Here is a 22,255-nt window from a genome sequence, read left to right on the forward strand (position 1 = left end):
TTTTTTATAATATTTGAAATTAAAATTAAAATTTTTGTAATTATTTTTTTAAAATGAAGTATTATATAGTAAAATTATTAAATATGTAATATATGAGCTGTCTAGCCCTCAATCCAAACATATCAGGTCGGACTTGTTAAATAATTAAACCTATGAACAGGTTTAATTACTGATTACCAGTAATAATCACGGATGATTAATGGTATTTATTATTATTTATCAGTTAACATTTTATATATTTTTTAATATTTAACAGTAATTGGTTTTTTTTAACATACGTTGCATATTATTGTATTCGTAAAACACTCATGTTGTAATTTTTTATGTAATTTTTTGTTAATTTTTTTTATATCTCATCTCGAATTATTACTTAATTAGTTAATTAACAAAGAGAAAAGTGAGACCAGTGGTCTAATAACAGTTATATGATGTTCAAGTTAGAATATGTTTTTAATGAGAGACTTAAGATAATGAGTGGAGAGTAAATATGAACAGTAAAAAATGTACCATATTTGAAATGTTGAACATTTCTACACTGAGTTATGACTAAATGAACAAACACTATTTATTTAGTCATTTTGCCCATGGCAAAATATGTGTTACTCGGATTAGGTCAATTTTTAGGTTACCCTATGTTAGTTTTCTGGGCATGATTTCTTCACCAAAAATGTTTCATTATGTATCTAGTTTCACCTCTAATTGGCCTTGCACCAATTGGAGTTACATAGTTTGAGTTATAACCCCATAAGCACACTAGACTCAAAAGGTCCAGAATGCACTCATGAGGCATCCTAACCTTTCCTCTAATTAATGTCACAAGTCACTCCAATTTCAGTTCAAACTACACCAAATAGTCACTAATTGACCATTAAAATAATAATTCATGCTCAATTACATCAACCCCCAATTATTGGTTCAAAACCCGAACCCTAATTAACCAAGGTTTCCAATTCATACATTAAGCCCACTATTATTGTGTTAACCATAAAACTCATGTTAAGGGCAGCTAATATATCCCTTTAATTCAAAGAATTCATCAAAGCCCTAACCTATCTATGGCTATCGAAAATATAAAGTGTGCATATCAAAGGTTTTCATTTCAATTTCTCATCATTTCCAATTGAATTCAACTTCCTAGACATGAATTTAAAGAAAGATAGAGATAATGGGCATTAACCTCTTTGGAGCTCCTACTTGAGCTTTTAAATCTTCTTTATTTCTCCTTCAATTTTCTGCCTAGAGGTATTCTAAGGTATGAGGATAAAATTTAGCGAAGAGAGTAGGTGATTTTATGGTAGAAATTCAAGGTTTGATAAGCTTATGAATGAGCATCAATGGTGGAACTCTTTCATCTCTCTCTCTCTCTCTCTATGGGTCAGCTGGTTGAAGATGGGAGTACAAATGTTATTTTTTCATTTTGTCTCTTTTTATTTAGTTTTTATCCCTTTTAATTAGTTTGTCAAGTTGTGATTGGGTGGAGAGTTTTTAATGACTTTATATTATGTCATAATTAGGTATTTAGTTCCAATTTTTTTTCTTTCTTTTCTATTCATTTTAATTAATTTTTTTATCAATATTAGTTCACATTTTAAGTCATATAATTCACCTACTTAAATTAACAAGTTGATCAAAAATCATCTTTGAAGGCTAAATGACCGAAATTACCAAAATGCCATTTGTTTTGCTTAACAGACTAAAGTTGTTTGTACCGATTTAAAAATTTTTCTAAGCATTTTTTTGACATTCTAATGCCATCGAAATCTCAATGACTCTTCTTTGGAGTCCCAAACATTATTTCACGAAATTTCTCTCGGGTTTAGAGCTACTAGCTGTAAAGACAGTAACTTCCCGTTAGGGTCACCCATCACTGGGGCACCAGCTCATTTAACTTCATTGTATTTTATTTCTAAAATTTTTCCTTAATTTTTCTTATACTTATTTGAATTATTTATGACTCCTCACTCTAGTCTAATTGTAGTTCCAGACATTCTGGCTCTCCGAACAGCCATTGGTTACCGGAACAGTAAAATGTACGGAACTACCTAAAGTGAGGGCGTTACATGATCTCTCCATCAGTCGAGTCAACACGTATCTCCAAGTTTAAGTCATTTGGCCATGTGTCTTGTTCGAGTGTTTGGTTCCAAGTCTTCTCATGCTGAGCTAAGCCTACTTTTGAGATGGGTTTTTGAGAACTTAAGCCTCTCAGTTTTAATTTTGAAGCGAACTATATCAGAACTATGAAAATATAAGTAATTAGCAAATGAATTTCATTCTTTATGAAGATTTTAATTTGAAGTTTGATAAAAAAATTTATTTTTATAAATAATTTTTTATTATAATATTTGAAATTACAATTTTTGTAATTAGTTTTTTTTAATGAAGTATTATATATTAAAATTATTAAATAGGTAATATATGAGGCTGCCTAGCCCTCAATCCAAAGATATCTAGTCAGACTTGTTGGATAATTAACCCATGAATAGGTTTAATCATCGGCTACTAATAAAAATCACGGATGATTAATGGTGATTATTACTGTTTATTAATTAACATTTTTATATATTTTTTTATATTTAATAGTAATTAGTTTTTTCCTAATGTGCATTTTGTACTCGTGAAACATAATCATGTTATAATTTTTTTATATAATTTTACGTTAATTTTTTATATATCATCTCGGATTATCACTTAGTTAATTAATAAAGAGTAAAGTGAGATCAGTGGTTTAATAAAAGTTCATAATGGTCAAATTAGAATATGTTTTTAATGTGAGACTAAAGATAATGAGTGGAGATTAATGATGAATAATAAAGAAATGTACCATATTTGATCCAGTTAGCCTATTTATAATATTGCGTTACTACTGTTGGAGCTATTTTAGGTAACGAGCTATCAATTCCATGTGTTCCATGCATTCTAAAGATTTGGCTTCTCGATTTAGGGTGTAAATCTCTTGATTAGTCGAGTCAGCATTGTTGACCCCGTGTAGCTCAAAATGAGCATTGATTTTGATGATAACAAAATTCAAAGAGAATCTATCTAACCCAACTTTAAAATGATGTGTAGATTCTTTGTCTTATTACTAAAGAATTCTTGAAGTTGCATCTAAGGAGAAAGGATACTCAAAGGCATTTCAAGACAAATTTAAAATGAGAAAATGACAAAATTATGGAAGCTAAGACTCAAAGAAAAGGTATGAAAGGCATAGTATTAGAGATTGAATCTTAGGTCTTTTGTAAAAAGAATGGATGAGAATTTAGTCATATGGAGCTCAAAAATGAAATTTTATTTTCTGATTACTTTTTCTCATCATGACCTTGGATACTACCATTGAAATATTTTTTTAAAGTCTAAATCATTTGACATTGCAAGTTGAGATATGCAGCTGTTGACTTAGTTTGCTAACTGGTTTGCTAAATTTTTTAGTTTGCTAATGAGTTTGCTAAAACGTTAGTTTACTAACCGCCATCGATCGCTTCCTAAAATTTCATTAGTTTGCTAATTTATCAGAGCTGCTCAACTTCGCACAAAAGGACAAAATAACGGCTATTTCGTCTTGGGCAGTGTGTATAACGTTCCAAAAGGGTTTCAAACGGTCTAAAATGATTTGGGACTATAAATACACATTCTTCACTTCATTTACACTTGATGAAAGCTTACATTTGAACTCCTACTTTGATTTTTCATTTATTGCTTTCATTCAAGAGCTTTAAAGATTTTGAGCTACCATTGGCAAATCAACTCATCTCTTCTTTATAGTTTGATTTGTATTGAGTAAGAGTGAGTGTTACAACATTGAATTGCATTTAAGAGAGGTTGTACAAGCACCTATTGAAGCTTGAGAGAGAAAGTGCTTGTGATAGCACTTGTGAAGGTTTCAAGCTACCTTGGTAAAAGCTTGGTGTTGAAAAGTTGTAAAGGGCTTTTGGTCTCTTGCCTTCAAAAGAGCAAATAGTGGAGATAAGACTCAAAGAGGGTTCTTTGAGAGAGTGGATGTAGGCTAGTTAAGCCGAACCACTATAAAAATCATTGTGTTTGATCTCTCTAACCTTGAACTCCTTACTCTTGTGCAATTTAAATTTTTCTTGTTAAACATGATATTAAATGTTGGTCAAATAGATTGAATTGACAAACTTGAGAATATATTGAGTGACATAAGAAATTAGTTGTATATTGTATGATGCACGTTTTGTTAGATATTGTCACGACCCAACCTATGGGCCGGACCGGCACTAGGACCTGGGCCAGCCTAAAGCCCCCGAGGCCCGTAGTAAGCCTAACTGTTCATTAACCCAACTCTAAGGCCCATTTGGGCCCAATTTCAAGAAAACAAACGGACAGAGTCCGGCCATAAAATGGACTTTCCAACGGGGAATTTTCGACTCACCCGACCTGTAAACACAATAAACCATCCATTGGGGAGCTCAGCTCACCCTCCACATACTCATCAACATAATAATAAATGGGAGCTCAGCTCCCTCATCCAATCCATCAAAACAGACTTAAAATATTAAGTTTACAGGTCCAACATGAATATAATATTACAGACCAAATTCAAATAATTACTGCTAACACATGCGAAAATTTTAGGAGTAAATAAAATTACACAAATATCGATAAACAACCTGCGAAGTATAAAAGCAGGTTAACCCAGAATAAATATCCTCCTGTGGCCTGTAAAAATTTTTGAACAGGAGTGAGCGTTCGACTCAGAGAGTAAAATATCAATCTTAACTATAATCTCTATAACTATCTGAACTAATGCACCCTGTAGAGTGAAATGCAACATAAACAACATTTTCACATCATAGCATCAAATAGGTAATTTGGAGCACTCACACACCCTGTAGTATCAATCATAACATATGGGAGCTGATCCCCTATACAGCTCTCTTAAATCCAACCTGGTGCCAGCGAATTACTCAAGCTCGGACTTCCACTTAATAACCAAATCGAGGGTCCCAGCGAATTACTCAAGCTGTGACTACCCCTCGAAGGAACGGGTCCCAGTGAATTACTCAAGCCGTGACTACCCCGTCCTATCCATAGTCCACACCACATCACACGCACGCCAACGCACGCACACTGCTCCAAATTACCATAACAACATCCATGGCACATCAACAGTTATGAATGCAACATAAATCGTGCCTAGAGTTTAACTAAATAAATATATGCATATAAGTGATGCATGGGCATGCTGAACATATAATAATATCGAAATTACAATTAAAATTAATATTTTACTCACAGACTTGACGACAAATTACTGTGGCGGCTGGGCGGAGGAAGAAGGCTGTCCCGGCTCACCTGACAATCATATTACATTTATTTAATACAATCTGACTCAATACAAACAAAGAAAAAGACCAATTACGTCCTAAGTCGTGCCGAAAATCGTGAGTCTCCCTATACCTAGGACCTACCCAACCCGCAAAGGGTTCAAAACACACTTCTATACTCACAATCCATATATCAACAGTTCAATCATATCACACAGCCCTTCGGGCCCATCAAATCGATCATCCATCACAATACGCAAAATTTCAATTTAGTCCTTATTATTGATCATTTTTGCAAAAAGCGCCCAAACAAGCTCTAAAAATTATAAAACTTTGCCTCATGGTCCTTAGCAATATTACTAAGCTATTGCAAAAGAATCGTAATTTTCTAAGCTACCACGAATATTTTATGGATTTTTAATCCTATTTAAGCACTAGAAAATTACGTAAAAACAAGGTTGGGTTTACCTTTGCGATTTCGACTTGAGGCAGCGCTCGGGACGTCGACAATGGGGCTAGCCAAAACCTCGGCCCAATTCGGAGACTTTCCGTGCAGTGCATGCGGCGAAATTTGCGGACCGGTCAATCGTCGAATTCCGCGAATCGAGGATACCTACGAAGCCCATAACACGGGGTTAGTACATAAATTTTCAGAATTTTCTAAGCTCATTAAATGCTCGAAAAACAACTGCGAAGTTCGTGGGACCCACCAAAAGCGGTGTCGTAAAATTTTGAAAGTTATGTCGTTGCGAAGCTCTCGAGTAATGTAGCGTGCGGGTGGCCTCGGATTTCTGGTGGGATTCGCGGTTTGCGAGAAATCTAGCCCAAAAGTCGAAATGGGCTAAAATCTTCCCGAGCAAAAATCGGACAATCCGCTCGATGGATTTCGGCGTTCTTGGTGTCTATGGAAAGCTCTCGCCGAGCAGATGATTTTGGACACAAGACCTGGTCCAATTGGTGGCCGGCTCGGCCGGAGTTGGCCGGGGAAGTCGGCGCGCCACAGTGGGGAGATCGCGCGTTTCCGGCTGCTCGGCGGTGCCGTCTGGGATACTGGGAGGCCGGGCGAGGGAGGGAGGAGGAGGCGGTGGCCGCGGCCAGGAGGGAGGAGGAGAGAGAAACGAGAGAGAAAAGGGAGAGGGACGCGCGCGCGGGGAAAGAAAAAGGAAGAAGGAAAAGGGCCGGTCCGATTCGACCGGTCCGGTTCGATTCGGCCGGTTCGATTCGAAATACAAAATTTTGAATTTTTTTTTTTTACTCTGCCTCGGGACCGAAAACGAGGTCCAAAAATTTCGAAAAAATTCCAGAAAACTCAGAAAAATACGTAGACTCCAAATATATTTTTAGTTTTGCCACGTGGTCTTTAAATTAATTTTTAAAAATCATCAAAGTTTATATTTTCGGAAAATCGAACCTGATTTTTAAAATCCGAAAAATCTCAAAAAAATTTCTAAAATTCAAATAAAATTAAAATACCAAAAATACTCATAAATAATAAAATTTTTGGGGTGTTACAGATATTGCCATATACATTGATTGAGATTTGAATTGCAACTTAGGAACTTATTGTTGAAACACATATCACTATCATTTTGTATAGAAAAGCATCTAGTTGAACAAAGCCACAATTTTTCATTAGGCTACAAGCAAGGGCCGAAAAATTGTTAAAGTCCAATTCACCCCCCTCTTGGACTATTTTGGGACAACAAGCATGTACGTCCTGATATGGTAATAAGGATTACAGTGTTGTACCAACCTTGTATAATAGTTAGATTAGACTAAAACTCCTATATCTCTATCCTCTCTGTAATATAACTCTATATAATGTACAGTTTATGTGATAATAAAAATAGTATTAGTGTGTGTTCAACACCAAACTTACATAATATTAGAGCAAATAAAGGCATCACCACTTATTTGAGTAAAAATATCAACCAACCAAGCTTTAATCTCATCTTCCTCTTCCTCTTCCTCTTCCTCTTCTTTTTCTTCCTCCACTCTCCCAAATAAATGATAAGGCAATCCTTATCACCTTATCATCTCTGAGTTTGAACCATTTGGCCATGAGCCTTGTCCTAATGTTTGGTCCCAAGTCTTTTCATGCCGAACTGAGCTTACTTTCGAGATAAATTTCTGAGGACCTAAATCGCTCAGTTCGAATTTTGATGCGAACTATATCAGAACTCTGAAAATATAACTAATTAACAAGTGAATTTCATTCTTTATGAAGCTTTTAATTTGAAGTTTGATAAAAAAGAAAACTATTTTAATAAATAATTTTTTATTATAATATTTGAAATTAAAATTGAAATTTTTGTAATTAATTTTTTAGAATAAAGTATTATGTAGTAAAATTATTATATGAGGCTGTCTATCCCCCAGTCCAAGCCCAACCCGAAGATATCGAGCTAAACCAATTGGATAATTGAACCCATGAATAAATTTAACCATCGGTCATCAGTAATTGTCACGGATGATTAATGGTGACTATTACTATTTATCAGTTAATATTTTTATATATTTTTTAATATTTAATAGTAATTAATTTTTTTTAATATGCGTTGCACGTTATTTGTAATAGTAAAAATACTTGTGTTATAATTTTTTTATATGTAATTTTTTATATACCATATCGGATTATCACTTAATTAATTAATTAATTTTTTTATATTGCGTTATAGTTGTTTGACCTATTTTAGGTAACGAGTTGTAAATCTCATGTGTTCCACGTATTTAAAGATTTGTTTTATTGATTTAATATGTGAATCTCTCCATAAATTGAGTTGGCATGTATTTCTGAGTTTGAGCCATTTGGCCATGTTTTGTGCTCCAATGTTTGATTCCAAGTCTTTTCACGCAAAGCTAAGTCTACTGTTGAATTGAATTTCCAAAAGCTTGAACTACTCTGTTCGAATTGGAAAGCGAAAATGTATCATAACTCTGAAAATATGCCTAATTAGCAAGTGAATTTAATTCTTATGAAGATTTTAATTTGAAGTTTGATAAAAAAAATATTTATTTTTATGAATCATTTTTAATTATAATATTTGAAATTAAAATTAAATTTTTTTAATTATCATTTTAGAATGAAGTATTATATAGTAAAATCATTAGTGGACAATTGTAAAAAAAAAAAAAAGAAACACACGCACCAACTTTATTGTAGGTGTTAGAAAATTACATGTCAACAATATACGTGGATAAGGATAAAAGAAGGAAGTTACTGGGCAAGCGCCGAAACCGCCAAATTACACTACTTCCACGCTCGCTTTTTCTCGCACATGCATCGAACTTTTGTCCCTACTGCGAAAATTACGGGCCATAAATTTATCACAATTTTATATAGATTCACTATAATTTTTATTTTATTTAAAAAAAATTATAATTTTAATTAATATATAATTTATATATTGAATGGGCGTATTATGTAGATATAATTAAGTATTTTTCATAATATATATAAATACAAGTAGAGGACATTTGTTCGTTGGTAAAATATCTTTAAATATTATTTAATATAAATTAAAATACTGATTTTGTAGATTCGAGTAAATATTTTTCTAATTTCTCAAAAAAAATATTTGAAATACTAATTTATTTAAAGGCGTGAACTATTAATTATAAATTCCTAACGTGGACATATCCAAACTTTACTTTCGGTGGCTCACTAGCTATTACTTGGATGAATGCGGCCAGGAAATTAAACCAATCACGTTCCGCCACGATACACGCTAATTTCTTGATACGTTAATTTCACGATAGGCAACGCTCAACTGGTGGACCTGCCACCACGTTATTCATGTCGTTTGACACGTGGATATACGAGGGGGACAGGCAGTGACATAAACTGGTCGCAATGTATGACCTAATGTCTCCTCGGTGAATAAAACTGCTTGCTGTCTGGTAATGTGGCGCACTAGGATTCGTTGGAGGGAGAGCAGTTGCAATTATGATATTGTTAGTACTCACTTCGCCAAAATTTGTGGACCCAGATTCAATCAACAGCATCAGATTCAAGATTGGGAGCCGTCAATCCTTAGACGGTCAAGATCAACACTGATTGATGTGCTCATTCCTCTGATTCGACAGCTTTTGGCTTTCAAAAATCAACATTCCCACCTTAATTTAATAATAAAGTGTGCGCCAAGATATTCCATAATTAAATTAAATATAAATTTATGAGTTGGGATTAAAATAAATTAAATAATTATTAAATTTAATACTCTCCTCATCCACTTTTATGGGCATTTTTTAAATGTTATTCTATTTAAAATTATTAATATTTGGAAAATATTAACAAATATTAATTAATTTTTTTCTAATTTTATACTCATTTCTATTAATATAAGAATTATTTCTATAATTTTTGAGTATTCATCTTATCAATTTTTCATTTTTGTATTTAATTAAATCAAGAAATAATTTATTTAAATTGTTTAATTATTTTCTTAATAGGAATATAAAAATCTTAAACAATTAATAAAAATGAGTTGATAGGATATGTAAATTTAAATTAGTATAATTATTATAAATATTTTAATTAATATTATGTAAACTTTAATATATAAAATCGAATTTATATTAATATCAGCAAGTTGATGGTCGAGGCACACTTTCCATAGCCAAATCCTGCTGATGAAATCCATAGAACATAGACAGAAAAAGGTTGTGTGAAACGAATGATTATTGATTGGACCTACTCAAATAACACACAATATTTTATCAAATCAAATGACTTTCAACCCTTCCTTTTTGTGCAAGAAACATGTTTATCTTTGTCAACTACTATTAGCTGATGGATTAGATCATATAATTAATTAAATAAGAACCCAAGAACAATGAAGATTCAAAACTATAAGACCATATGAATGATGATGATGATGATGCTATACATATGTTGGGTGTGAAAGCATAAGAATTAAGAAAAATTGCTCATCAAGATTACTTGTAGTGGGGTGACCATTTGCTTGGTTTAATATATATTATTATAGTGATTTTTTTTTTTTGGTGTGTCCAAGTTAAATGAACACTTGCTCATAGAATGTCATGAAAAGGGACTTTTTTGCTACTTTATTTTAGGTATATTGGAAAAGGAGAAGACTTGTTATATATTTTGTTTAATTAGCCGCCAGTTTGTCTCATGTAATTGTATTGTATGTCCTAAAATAATCCAAGTTCATGTTTTCAACATTGGTCCATTACTAGTCCCAACTTGCTGAATTATAGCAAGAGTTGATTTCAAGCTTCCCATGTTTGGAATTTTTTTTCTTATTGGTTGCTCTTATTTATTTACATTAATTTTTAAGGGAAAAATATTTTAAAAATTTTTATAAAAATTGCTAACTAAATCTTATACTTTTTAACTCTTACTAATTTTACCTATCGACAATTAAGGCGTTAAATTATTAACATACCGTCATGCTAGCTACCACATCAATGATATCCTGCTATTGGCATGACGTGGAATCTAATGTGGTAGCTTATATAGTGTCCCCATTAGTGAATTAATGACTTAATTGATAATATAGTATAATTGGTAAGAGTTAAAAAGCATTAGGTTTAATTTGTAATTTTATTAGTATATATATAATTGTAAAAATTGAGAGTTTTTTTAGATAATTTTTAATAATATATGAGTTGCATTGTGCATTGTTATTAATATTATTTTAATTAGTGATTATTTTTTAAAATACTGTAATTTTATATTTAAAATACAATTATGTTGCAAATGAATGTACAGATAAACATTTCTAAATTCATTTAAATTTATGATATATTTTTTAAAAAAAATATTAAAAAATTTAATAATTTTCACGTATTGAATGGTATTTCTCGAGAGAGCGAGAAACTACTTACTTAAAATCAATAAAAAAACTTTAGTATAATTAAATTATATGGTAAAGTAGTCTATGTAATCATCCTAATTAAATAATAATTAATTTGGATTTGAATTCAAATTATTCTCAATAGAAATAAAGATAAATTTGGCGGATGGTCTGCGGCCACCTAGGACTAAATCCTGCTAGATGGTTCCTAGAATATTTTTAATTTATTATTCTTTTTTACATAATTTATTATATAAATATTGTTTTTTTGTTGTCGTTTTATACGACAAGCCACGGCGTGAGCCAATTAATCTACGCAAGCATTTTTAATGTCCTTTCCTTGATACGATGAACTTCTTAAATATTTTTAATGGGAGAGTTGAAATGATGTTTACGGTCCAAAACAATTTGTTTTGAATTTGTAATACCAATATGAAAGATTTGTGTATATAATTTTTAAACCTTTATATAATTAATGTAAATTGATTTTAAACCTAATGGAATTAAGCTGGGCATGGATACTGAAATTTTGTTAAGAATGCACAGGAAGAACTCTACCATTTGATAGATAAGAATGGCTATGAGGCCTGAAAAAGTCCTAGTAAAGTGTCCGCCTAGTTGTTAACCCCAAGAACAACAAGATTAAGCAACCTGAAGGAAGAAACAGATACGTAAGTGCCGAAGACTAAAAATTGTGTAACCTAGAGAACAATCAAATTGCTCGCAAAGGGTGATGAGGCAGAACTTCAAACGGCGGAATTATTAATTAATATATTAATAATTAATTTTGGAGTCGACCATGAGAGGCAAAGATGGCTAGAGACCTGCTAACATCCCACAAAAGTACTCTCTCTTGGAGCCCGTAGATACACAGCACAATGAAGGAGCCAAACCTGCATGCAACCATATTATAAAAGGTGTATGAACAAGATAACCCTCACATTAAAGCCCTCAATCTGCTGATAAAAACTAATAATTTATTTATCCACAAATCTCGTCTAAAGGTGGGGAAGAGATAATCCAATTTTGGAAAAGGGAAGGGAGGCCATCCCTTAGTGTTACTGGACTAATGTTAAAGATGTTTTTCATTTCTGAATTTTCGACGATTTAATGAAATAAACATTCAGATGTAGTAATTAATTAGATTTTTTAATTGAAGATGACATTTGAAGGGTCTAATGGCCAATGGATTATTTTTAGTTTAGCCTTGTTCTTCCTAACTAAGTTTCTTGTCTTCTCCTTTTGATAATGTCATACAATTATATATAGACAAGACAAAGACACAGTATTATTATTAATTATAGCATACTGTAAAGCCATAGAACAGCTGTATTCCCAATTCCCAATGGAGGCTTTCAAAGTTTCAAGTGGGTTTGCACAAATTGCACATGTTAAATGGGGAAATTCATATATAAAATTCAATAATTTTGGAAAGTATGATTTATGGGTCGGCTTGATCTTATTTCTTCTTTTTATATTTGCTGTTTATTTTTTATTTTTTTATATTATATTTAATATTTAATAGGTGTGTTCTATCATATATTTTATATCTTAAATTTCTGATAGATTGAATAATTCTATATTATATCTCAATATTTAAACAATCTCTTCTGTATATACAATTTCATATATGAAATATAAATAGTGAAATTAAAAATTATATATAAAATAGAAGTAATAATATTAACTAACACAAAAGAATTATATATATGAAGTTGATGAGAAGCAAACAAATTAAATAATGGACAAACCTATTAAAAATAAGCAAATAATAGTAAGTTCAAATTAATTACAAATGAATTAATGTTTATGGGATAGAAATGTACAACATGTGTCAAGTTAATCAAACAATTATAACTTCCCTAACAAATATTAATTCTGGGATGAAGAAACTTCAGAGGTGCAAACTGGGCAAATCTTCTTGATTTGAAGCCAATTGGTTATGCATTCAGAATGGTAAGGATGGCTACAAGGAAGAAGTACCAAAGATTCATCACCTTCTTCATATTCCACTTGACAAATCACACACCTATCTATCTCGCTTGATCTCTTCTCTGTAAATTCATTCTTGCATGGACGCAAGCACTTGCTGATTTCTTCCAAGGTTAGTCCTCTCCTTTCTTCTCCTACAGACTCCCCTAGAGCAATCAGTTCTTCATAGGATAGCTCGTCGGGATCGATATCATCTTCTTCTTCTTCATCTACATCCATGTCTTGGCTGTCGCTGTTGCTATCTTGTCCTTCAAGAAAATCCATTTCTTGACTTTCAGAGAATTCATAATCATTTTCATTGATTTCTTCTTCGCTTGAATAATCTTCTTCACTTTCCTCTTCACTAGCACTTCCGATGCTTGTTAGGATATTGAAAGCAGCCCTTTCCTGCTCTTGCAAAGCTACTGCAATAGCAAAATCGGAATGAACTTGATCAGGATCAGAGAAGGGAACGCTCCTGTCCGCTTGCTTTCTCTCTTCGTCATCCATTGGGCGTTTCCTGTCTTGGTTGTTCTCCATTATAATGATCAAATTGGAGGAGAGAGCTTAATTTCTTTAGAAGAAAGGCAACTTTTTTCATGCAGAATTCAAGATTCAAACTCTAGGGTTAGGGTTATATCATTATTCTTGCCTGTATATCGATGATCGCCGCTAGCTGAACTAGGTAGTTCCTTGAGGGACAAGGAAAGTATTTCTGTGAAGCAACTGAAAACCATTTCTCAGAAGTTAATTATTTTCCTTCATCCATTTTAATTAACTAACTTATTCCTAAATTGAACTCTCGTAGAGTCCTTGCCTTAAGGCAACCTCTCTCTCTCAAATCCAACCTATTACGTCTCTCCGTGGATTTTTTTTTGGTGCACGTAAAATTATTCATATTTAATTCATATGATAATCATATTAAGCATTTTTTTAGGAGAATATTAAGCATCTTTATATTAAATTTGGTTTATTGCTGATTAAATTAAGCTCTTGAATTTTTTTTTCCTAAACATAGTTTATTATGTTTTCAATATATAAGATATATGATAGCACGCATTTATTAAATATATGAATTTACGTGTTTATATCTTAAATCCTGATAAATATTATTAGAATTTTTTGATATTTGGATTGTTTAAGGAAGTTAACTAGTCAACCTAAAATGTATTTATATTCAAAGAAAAATTAAATTATTTTATAAATTTTGATTAATTTATTATAATATGTAGAAATTTATAATTGCATGATATAAATAAATACTCGCCAGTCTATTAGCAGAAAAATTATATAATGAAACTGATATATATACAATAATTTTATTATAACTATTAATTATGGTGAATTCTACTATGAACAATTATTATAATTAAATCATTACATAGACAGTGGTTACACCTAATCAAAATTCCAGCACTGCCAAGAGTCCTAATTATTGAGTGGGCCGGTTGGATTCTAATTCAAGTAGGGATTCAAAGCTTCAGCCGGACATTTATGTATATAAAATATATATAAAATATAGTTGAGTATTTGGGTTGAGCTATACAGCCCTTGTCTAGCCCCAGACAGAAGATATCGGGCCAGACCTGTTGGATAACTGAACCACCCATGAACAGGTTTAGTCACCGGTCACGAGTAACAATAATTACAACTAAATAAAAAAAAATTGTTTTGTTAAAAGAATTTCACAAACAAAAAAAGCAGCCCTAATATGTGTGGAATTTCTGGGCCATAAAATTGGTTTGGAATTTCATAAGCCTTAATAAATTTAGATTGTATTGCGATTAATTTTCGAGTAATAGATCAAATCCTTTTTTTTTTTAATAGTAAAATAAATGAATTGAAAAAACTAAAAGAAAAAAAATTACAAGTTCAACTTAAATTATGTCATTGAACAAGAAAAATAAAAAACAAAAGAAAATAAAAGAGCTCTAACAAGCATAATTTTATTTTTTTTTAGCATTTGAAAATATTTTACATTATTAATTTTTTAAAATAATTTTTCAATTTTATAAATTATATTTTTTAGAATACAATTATGGTTATGATCACATGATGACTTTATATTGTTGAAATTTATATTGTTGAAATAATCAATTAAACCGGTTGATCATAAGCATAAACAATTTAATCCAAACATTTTTTTTTTTTGAAAATCTTAGAAAAAATAACCTAATTTTTAAAAAATATTAAATTTTAATTTAATTTTCGGCAATAGAAAGCTGTAATTAATTCGCTTGATTTATAAGATTAATATATATTACATTCAAAGGACTTACTTCATAGTTATAGACATTCATTAATTAGATATTAATTACCTATGTAGAATGGGGCCAGCACCATGGCCAACTTCAGCAGACTGAACTGCATCACGTAATGCAAAAATCGACCAAATATGAAAAGGATAATGCAAGACTTTCCAGTAAGATTAATCATGGCTGGTGTCCTCTGGCACTTGCTTTTGGGGTGAATGAGCCATAAGCAGAATCGCTTGATTTATAAGATTAATATTATATCATACAGCGTCAATAGGTCAAGAATGGTTCCAAGTATAGGAGACAACCCTGTGTGTGGGGCACATCTTCTCAATTACTAGATTAAGGAGTCTAAACAACAGATCTAACAAGGCAAAACATCAACATGTTTGTCCCTTGTCTATCCCATCATCATATATCCCCTTTCCATTAAGAACCTCGAATACTCCATTACTGAAAGTTGAAGATTCGCGATAATCTCTGTAACATCTTATCTGAGGTCTAAATTCATTCAAAATAGACAACTAACAAATCAAACTTGGCAATAGAACTGTCTAGAAGGTGCATTCAATACACCATAACTTGATACAGAGCTTCAAGTTGAAAATCTTATCAACAGTACTTTCACTAAGTTACAGAACAACGGCCTTCATTCAAATTAATGGTTTGAAAATATTGGAAAAACTGGTGGCCTAGTGTTTGTCTAAAGGGCTTTGATCTTCAGCTTTGCAAACAAAGGTCAATCCATCCTTCCCTTTAAGATTCTTTCTTTAACTTCAGTGGGAGTACTACAGCATAAACATTTTAAAAGAAAAAAGTTAGGCCGTCACCAATTACAAATGGCTTCAAAAGGGAAAATTATTGCGTCTATAATGAGTATATATATATGATCAACAACTGAATAAAAAAATGAAAAAGAAACTTGTGGAAACCGACAGGACAAGAGAAGAAAACTTGAGATCTAGTAAACTCCGACAATCAAACTCTAGCATTTATTTGGCCATCTCATGGAATTTGGCCAGTTTTTAACTCTCCTCATAGCTATAAAATTCAGTAGAAGCACATTTATGTTGAAATAAAAGAATAAAAAAATCAACAAATATGATCTTCAGAAGATGCCAAATTCAATCAGAAATTCACTGAAAACTTAAATTTCTTTGCACGGGATACTAATGTAGTTGCAATCTTAATAAAATACTAGTAAAATTCAAAAGAAAGGCACCATTTGGCATCACAAAAATTAGTATACTGCCCCTATATTTTGTGTTCAGAGCACAAGACACATCTTACATCTCTTCAAATTAATGGCAAATGGATTCATTTAGAACGTTCCAGAATATCTTGCCGGTAACTCTCCAAAAGGATAGTTCAATAATACTCAACAAGAAGCTTCTTTTTTTTTATTAAAAAAAAAAAAAAAACCAACAACAAACTGAACTTTATGAGATCAGTGTTAGTTCCTTTCTATTTCTAGATTTTTGCAAACAGAGAGACAAGAAAATGAAGATGTTAATTTGATCAATAATTGAGAACTGAAAAGTTACAAAAGGCACTGTTGAGAATGAATCAGGACTTCTTAGACCATTCTTTGGGCGAGGAAAAAGTTTCTATGAAGTACAAACTACAAAGCACTAAAGAAAAAAAGAGGTGCATATGAAGACTTACACAACATAGACGTGTCCTCCCCAACCACTCAAACAGTCCCGATCTACTGATGATAGCAATGCTTGAGATACAGTCTCAAACAATTCTTCAGGTTCCTGAACACAGGTTGAATCAAAGAGTTAATAATGCTTTCATTAATGACACATAGTAGAGGGACTACTACACCAGTATAAATCAAATCAGCTACAATAAATATCAGATCCTAGCCTTTAAGTGTATCTTGTCAACTATTCAGCAAACTTCCCACCAGTCATGACTGTTCACGAACAAGATGAATGGAGTAATAGTGTATTGGACTAACAAATTAGAATTACATAAAATATCAATATATTTTATTATAAATGCTCCAAAGCCTAAGCAGTAACCGAGCATTCCATTCATTTCTAAGTAAAAAATTACATATCCTCAACATATATAATGCAAAATGATGGTTATTGCTTTTTTGTTTGCTCATATGATTTTCCTGCTCTACTCACTTTATGTTAGTTGTCGACTTTTCATTTAGACCACAACCATGGTATCACTCAGACTTGGCTACTACAGAAACTATCAAACTAAACATGAAAGTTAAACTTCAGCTCAGGAATTTGCAAATTGATTGATGCAGACTAGCGCCACCCCACCTTCCCCATCTATCCACCCTACCCCACCCACCTCTCTTCCCAAATGCTGTCAAGAGGATGCAAGAGAGAGAGAAAGAATTGCACCAAGTACAGCTTTCAGATGTACATATTCTGTATTACTTCCATATGTGCAAATTTCTGTACACCACAACTCAAGACCGCATGCAGTTGTGAGTACAGTATGCACAGAATAAATACCCGCTAATGTGTACCTTTTAGATCAGTTACAAATCATAAGTCAACTAACCATGTCAGGCTTGAACACAGCTTCACAAGCACCATAAAGCGACTCTGATGCTGTTCCAGCAACAACAAAATCCTTTGCAAGTTCCCTGTATTTGATAAAGAGGGAAAACAGTAAAAAAGAAAAGAATCTTGCATGTGTAAGTAGGCACAGCAAACAAAATCTGATGAAAATTGTTTAAAATTCTAGCCAGATTGCAGTTTGATTTGTACAGTAAGGTCCCACATGCTACTTACATGTGGAAACAACATGACCAGTAATGCCGATAAGATATGAACAGGCAATAAGCGGACTTCATTGAAATTAATATAACTTCTACCACCAAAAGTGAATGAATCCAATAAAGTCACAATAAAATATAAATGGTCTTTCCTGTTAAAGTTTCAGCTTTTGATCAAATTCCAATATACCACAAGAATCTGGGGAGATAAGGGAATATATCAGAAAATAATGATTATCTGGCTAAATACAACATGTCCTTTAAAATTTTTTTTATGAAGTTTGGAAATCAAATTGAGCAATGCAAGGAAAAAATAAGTTGCACTCTTCTGCTTTTTTTTTTTTTTTTTCAATCTAATAATAACAGAAAAATGATGCATCCTTCATGTGGACACTAGCACATTCAAGTTCCTAAAACAACCCAGCATGCGGAGACTTAAGCTTGAAATAATGATAGAGAGAAGAAATAACATACTTGGCACCAATTGAATCCATTGTGCAAATGAAAGGCTTGTCTTCATCACTCAATCCAGCAATTACAGGTTGGCAGAAGTATGGACCAAACCTAAGAAAGAATAAAAGCTTCATGTCATTTTTCATATATGTAAATAAATGCTCCAAAAACAAATTATGCCGTAGGAAGAATTAATGTGCATGTATTTGAAGAAACAGAGAAACAAACAATACAGATACAGAGATCAGAAAATAAAAATCATAAGTTGTGAACATCACTAGTGCTACCAGAGATGGTAACAACTTTCATTCAATACATATTGAAAGAGTTGTTTACCTAGGTATTGCAGGGGCTGTGATAGATTGAATAATAACACGTTTCACATTGTCATAGTTATAGCGTCAATAAATTTATTTATATTATAGGAAAGTAGCATCTTATAAATAATCATCTTCCCAGTTAGTAACTAAATCTTAAGAAAGACAAACATACTCACATATACATTAACTAATTCAAAACATTTCATGGCATTGCCTAACATTCAACATTGACAAGGCCATTTGAAAGTGAAGGTGCCAAAATTAATAATAATAATAATGAACAACATCATCATCATCATCATCATCATACGGTTGCAAACTAAAGAGTACAGAATATAACAAGAAAACCCCCACAGCCAGAATAATCATGCCAGCTAACATTCACAGCCAATAATTAGCACTCCGAAAAAAAATCACAAACCTTTTCTCATAAAGGAGAGCAGAGACAAGGCTAGCAAATGTCTCAGGCTTCATGTCCCTCTCTTCTCGCAGTTGATACAATTTGTGACGGAAAACAAGCCTCTGATACCTGCATAGATACATACCCAAATGGTAGAAAACATCAAACGATATAATTGCGAAGCAATTACAAAAAAAAAGAGATTTAGATGAGTGTATATACAGAGTTTGAGCGTCGGTGGCTAGGCCAGAGAGACCGATGAAGAGCCTATCGTGTACTTTGTAGATTCGCTGGAAATCAGTGGCGATAGTTTGTAGCTGGACACCAAGTCGGCGATCACTCGCAATGGCGAAGCAGTTCTTGCCCACCATCGCTATTAGGGCACTCCCATTGTACTCGAATATCTGCAATCGCTCCATATTAAATTCTAATGTTGATTTTATGAACAGAAATTAGGGTTTCTAGATAGGGAGAAGGGAACTTACCGACATTGAGATTGAACTGCAGAGAGTAGAGTGAAGAGCAATCCGAATTAGATCGTTGGTGTTTCTAAGAACTCAAGAAGAGAGAATAAAAAGAAAGCAGATGCGCAAATGATGGCTTTGGCTTGGATGCCACTCCAGGCATTTGCTCCAAGCCCGAGTTGAGTGAATCCGACCCGAACCGACCCTTCAGTTGAGAAATTGTTAGGCCGGGCTAGTTTACTGGTTTTATAATAGCAGTGAACTTGCTGGCTTAGAAAATGTGAAAATGTTTATGGGCCAAATTCCTGCTTGGATGAAGTTCAAAATTTTTATATGAATCAAATCAATAATTTTGTAAAATTTTAAATTTTATTTTATAATCTAATTTTATTCAAAATATTTCAATATTAAATTAAGTCTAAATAAAAATTTTTCTAATGCAATATCCAAGGCACAAATATAAAATAATTTTACATTATTTTATTATTAATAAATGAAACTCAAACTCCAAGCTCTCTCTCTATATATATATATCAAAATTGAAGAATAAGATGAATTATTGACAATCTAATCTATTTGGGGTGAATTTAATATAGGCTCGATCTCATATGAGAATGAATTTAATAATTATTAAATTAAATATTTATATTAAAATATATAAAAATTAATTAAAACGCTTATAATAATTACATAAATTTAAATATAAATATTTATAATAGTTATTAAACTCATAGTCATAAAAAAAAATTAACTATGAATAATTAATGTTATTAGGATTCCACAAGTAATTAATTCGGCTTACAAGTTGAAAGGATTATTTAATTTTATCAATGTGAATTAACCAATAATTTAGAGTCATTCAATCTGAAACACAATATAGGATTATTTTATACCATTGTGGAGAGGTAGTGTAATTAATAATTTAATGGCTTTGAATCGTTGAATGAGATATTTAAAAATATAAAAAATAATAAAAAAAAAATCAGTCATCTCAATAAATGAAGATTTGCAATGATATTTTATAATTTTTATTTTAAAAATACAAATATGAATTTATATTTTATTTTAAAATTATATCCAAATAGCTAGGCTCTTACAGCTATAATTTAATTAATGTAACGGTTATAGTTGCTTTATTTAATTAGAGGGCAGCATATTTTCTTGGGTTGACCACAATTTATACCCAATAGAACCGATGAATTTTGTTGTTATGATATAGATCAGTCAAGTCCCGTTAAAAATTGAATCGGTCAAATTAAAATCGATTAAATTATATTTAATTAGATTAAAATAAAGCATGAATTTCAATATTTTTAGTTTAACTAGGTGATAAAATATGCTTCAAAAGTTCAAGAGAGTTAGGATCGTTTGAGATGGAGTCGGATTCGGATTTGTCAATTTAGGGTAATCGAACAAGGTTTTCGATAAAGAGTAAAGTGTTCGAATAAAGCACAAGGTGTTTGAACAGAGCACAAGGTATTTAGACAGGACACAAGGTGTTCAGACAAGATAATAAGATGTTCGGACAAAAATAGACTATCTTATCAATCGGATGTAAGTTGTTAAGATGCGCTATATTTTTCCCGAAAATTTTATCTAATAGAGTGAGATGTTTCTATAATACACAGAAGAATATAATTGGATATGAGCTGACGAAATCTTGAATATAGTGGAAAGACATTATCCCTTATTTTATAAATAGGAATCATCATAATAATCAAGGTATGTAATATATTCTTTTCGTATTTTCAATACTTGCTTTATTCTTTTAAGCGTTTATCATTGAACGTCAGAGTAGCTTGCTTGGGCCACCTACTTCACACTTTATTTTATTGTAGGTCACGTAAGAATCGTTTGATAACCCAAGAACCGCAAGCAACATCACTAGAACTGTAACTTTTGAATGCAAATCAATATGGAAAAAAAGAATTTTCTATGCGAATCAATATCAAGAAAAATAATTTTCTAATCATTTACTCAATGAAATATGAAAGTACTTGTGGTCATATGGGTCAATCTCTTTATTTTTTTATTAAAATAAAATTTAAAAAAAGTTTAAAAAATTTTGACCATTAAATTTAATTAAACAGAAACTAAAATTAAAATTAAAAACCACGTAATTTTGTTTTTAGTCTTTCTAAACTTTAATTAAATCAACCGGTTTCAATCCGGTTCAGCTTGTTCATCACGTCTAGTTATATACACATGCTCCAAAAATAGAAAAAAAAAGGGAAATTGGACATGGTTGCAGATTTTGCATCTCAAATACATGCAGTTTTATATGCTGTGTTATAAGATATTGCAGACAATAATCAAGAAACTGAATAAAGAAAAATAACCAAATACAAATCGAAAGATATATAACTCCCACTAAATTTCTTGGATTAGTGCAAAAGCGGAAAAGAGCTCGACTGCAAGACCCACCCCTTGAGCCAAGACGAAAGTCTTTCTTAATGATTCAATAGTGTCGATTGGAAGGGCTATCGCTCAATAAATAAATGTTACTCTAGAGATAGCAGGTTGACCTTTCTCAAGA

General features: G+C 31.8%; 2 protein-coding genes across 2 annotated transcripts; both read right to left on the minus strand.

Moving 5' to 3' along the window:
* Window positions 1-12,785: 12,785 nt before the first annotated feature.
* Window positions 12,786-13,826, minus strand: LOC110655286 (E3 ubiquitin ligase BIG BROTHER-related). The gene has a single exon (XM_021811531.2). The coding sequence runs from the start codon at window positions 13,613-13,615 to the stop codon at window positions 12,977-12,979; it is 639 nt and encodes a 212-aa protein (XP_021667223.2). The 5' UTR covers window positions 13,616-13,826; the 3' UTR covers window positions 12,786-12,976.
* A 2,029-nt stretch (window positions 13,827-15,855) lies between these two features.
* LOC110655345 (proteasome subunit beta type-3-A) lies at window positions 15,856-19,908 on the minus strand. Its single transcript, XM_021811633.2, has 7 exons — window positions 19,741-19,908; window positions 19,478-19,659; window positions 19,277-19,384; window positions 18,557-18,646; window positions 17,866-17,950; window positions 16,996-17,090; window positions 15,856-16,118 (listed from the first exon to the last, which is right to left on the minus strand). Exons 1-7 carry the CDS (start codon window positions 19,744-19,746, stop codon window positions 16,070-16,072), a joined length of 615 nt encoding a protein of 204 aa, XP_021667325.1. The 5' UTR covers window positions 19,747-19,908; the 3' UTR covers window positions 15,856-16,069.
* Between the last annotated feature and the right edge of the window lie 2,347 nt (window positions 19,909-22,255).

Source organism: Hevea brasiliensis, chromosome 12 (genome assembly GCF_030052815.1).
Source record: "Hevea brasiliensis isolate MT/VB/25A 57/8 chromosome 12, ASM3005281v1, whole genome shotgun sequence".
Lineage (NCBI taxonomy): Eukaryota > Viridiplantae > Streptophyta > Magnoliopsida > Malpighiales > Euphorbiaceae > Hevea > Hevea brasiliensis.

What these genes read in the sequence shown, in the direction of transcription:
- LOC110655345 (XM_021811633.2), bottom strand. An exon ending in GCTCTCCTTTATGAGAAAAG is followed by an intron (nt 18,647 to 19,276) that starts GTTTGTGATTTT and finishes ATTCTTTCTTAG; the next exon opens with GTTTGGTCCATACTTCTGCC. An exon ending in GGAGGACACGTCTATGTTGT is followed by an intron (nt 16,119 to 16,995) that starts GTAAGTCTTCAT and finishes TTTATGCTGTAG; the next exon opens with TACTCCCACTGAAGTTAAAG.
- LOC110655286 (XM_021811531.2), bottom strand. Translation starts at nt 13,615, where the DNA reads ATGGAGAACAACCAAGACAGGAAACGCCCAATGGATGACGAAGAGAGA.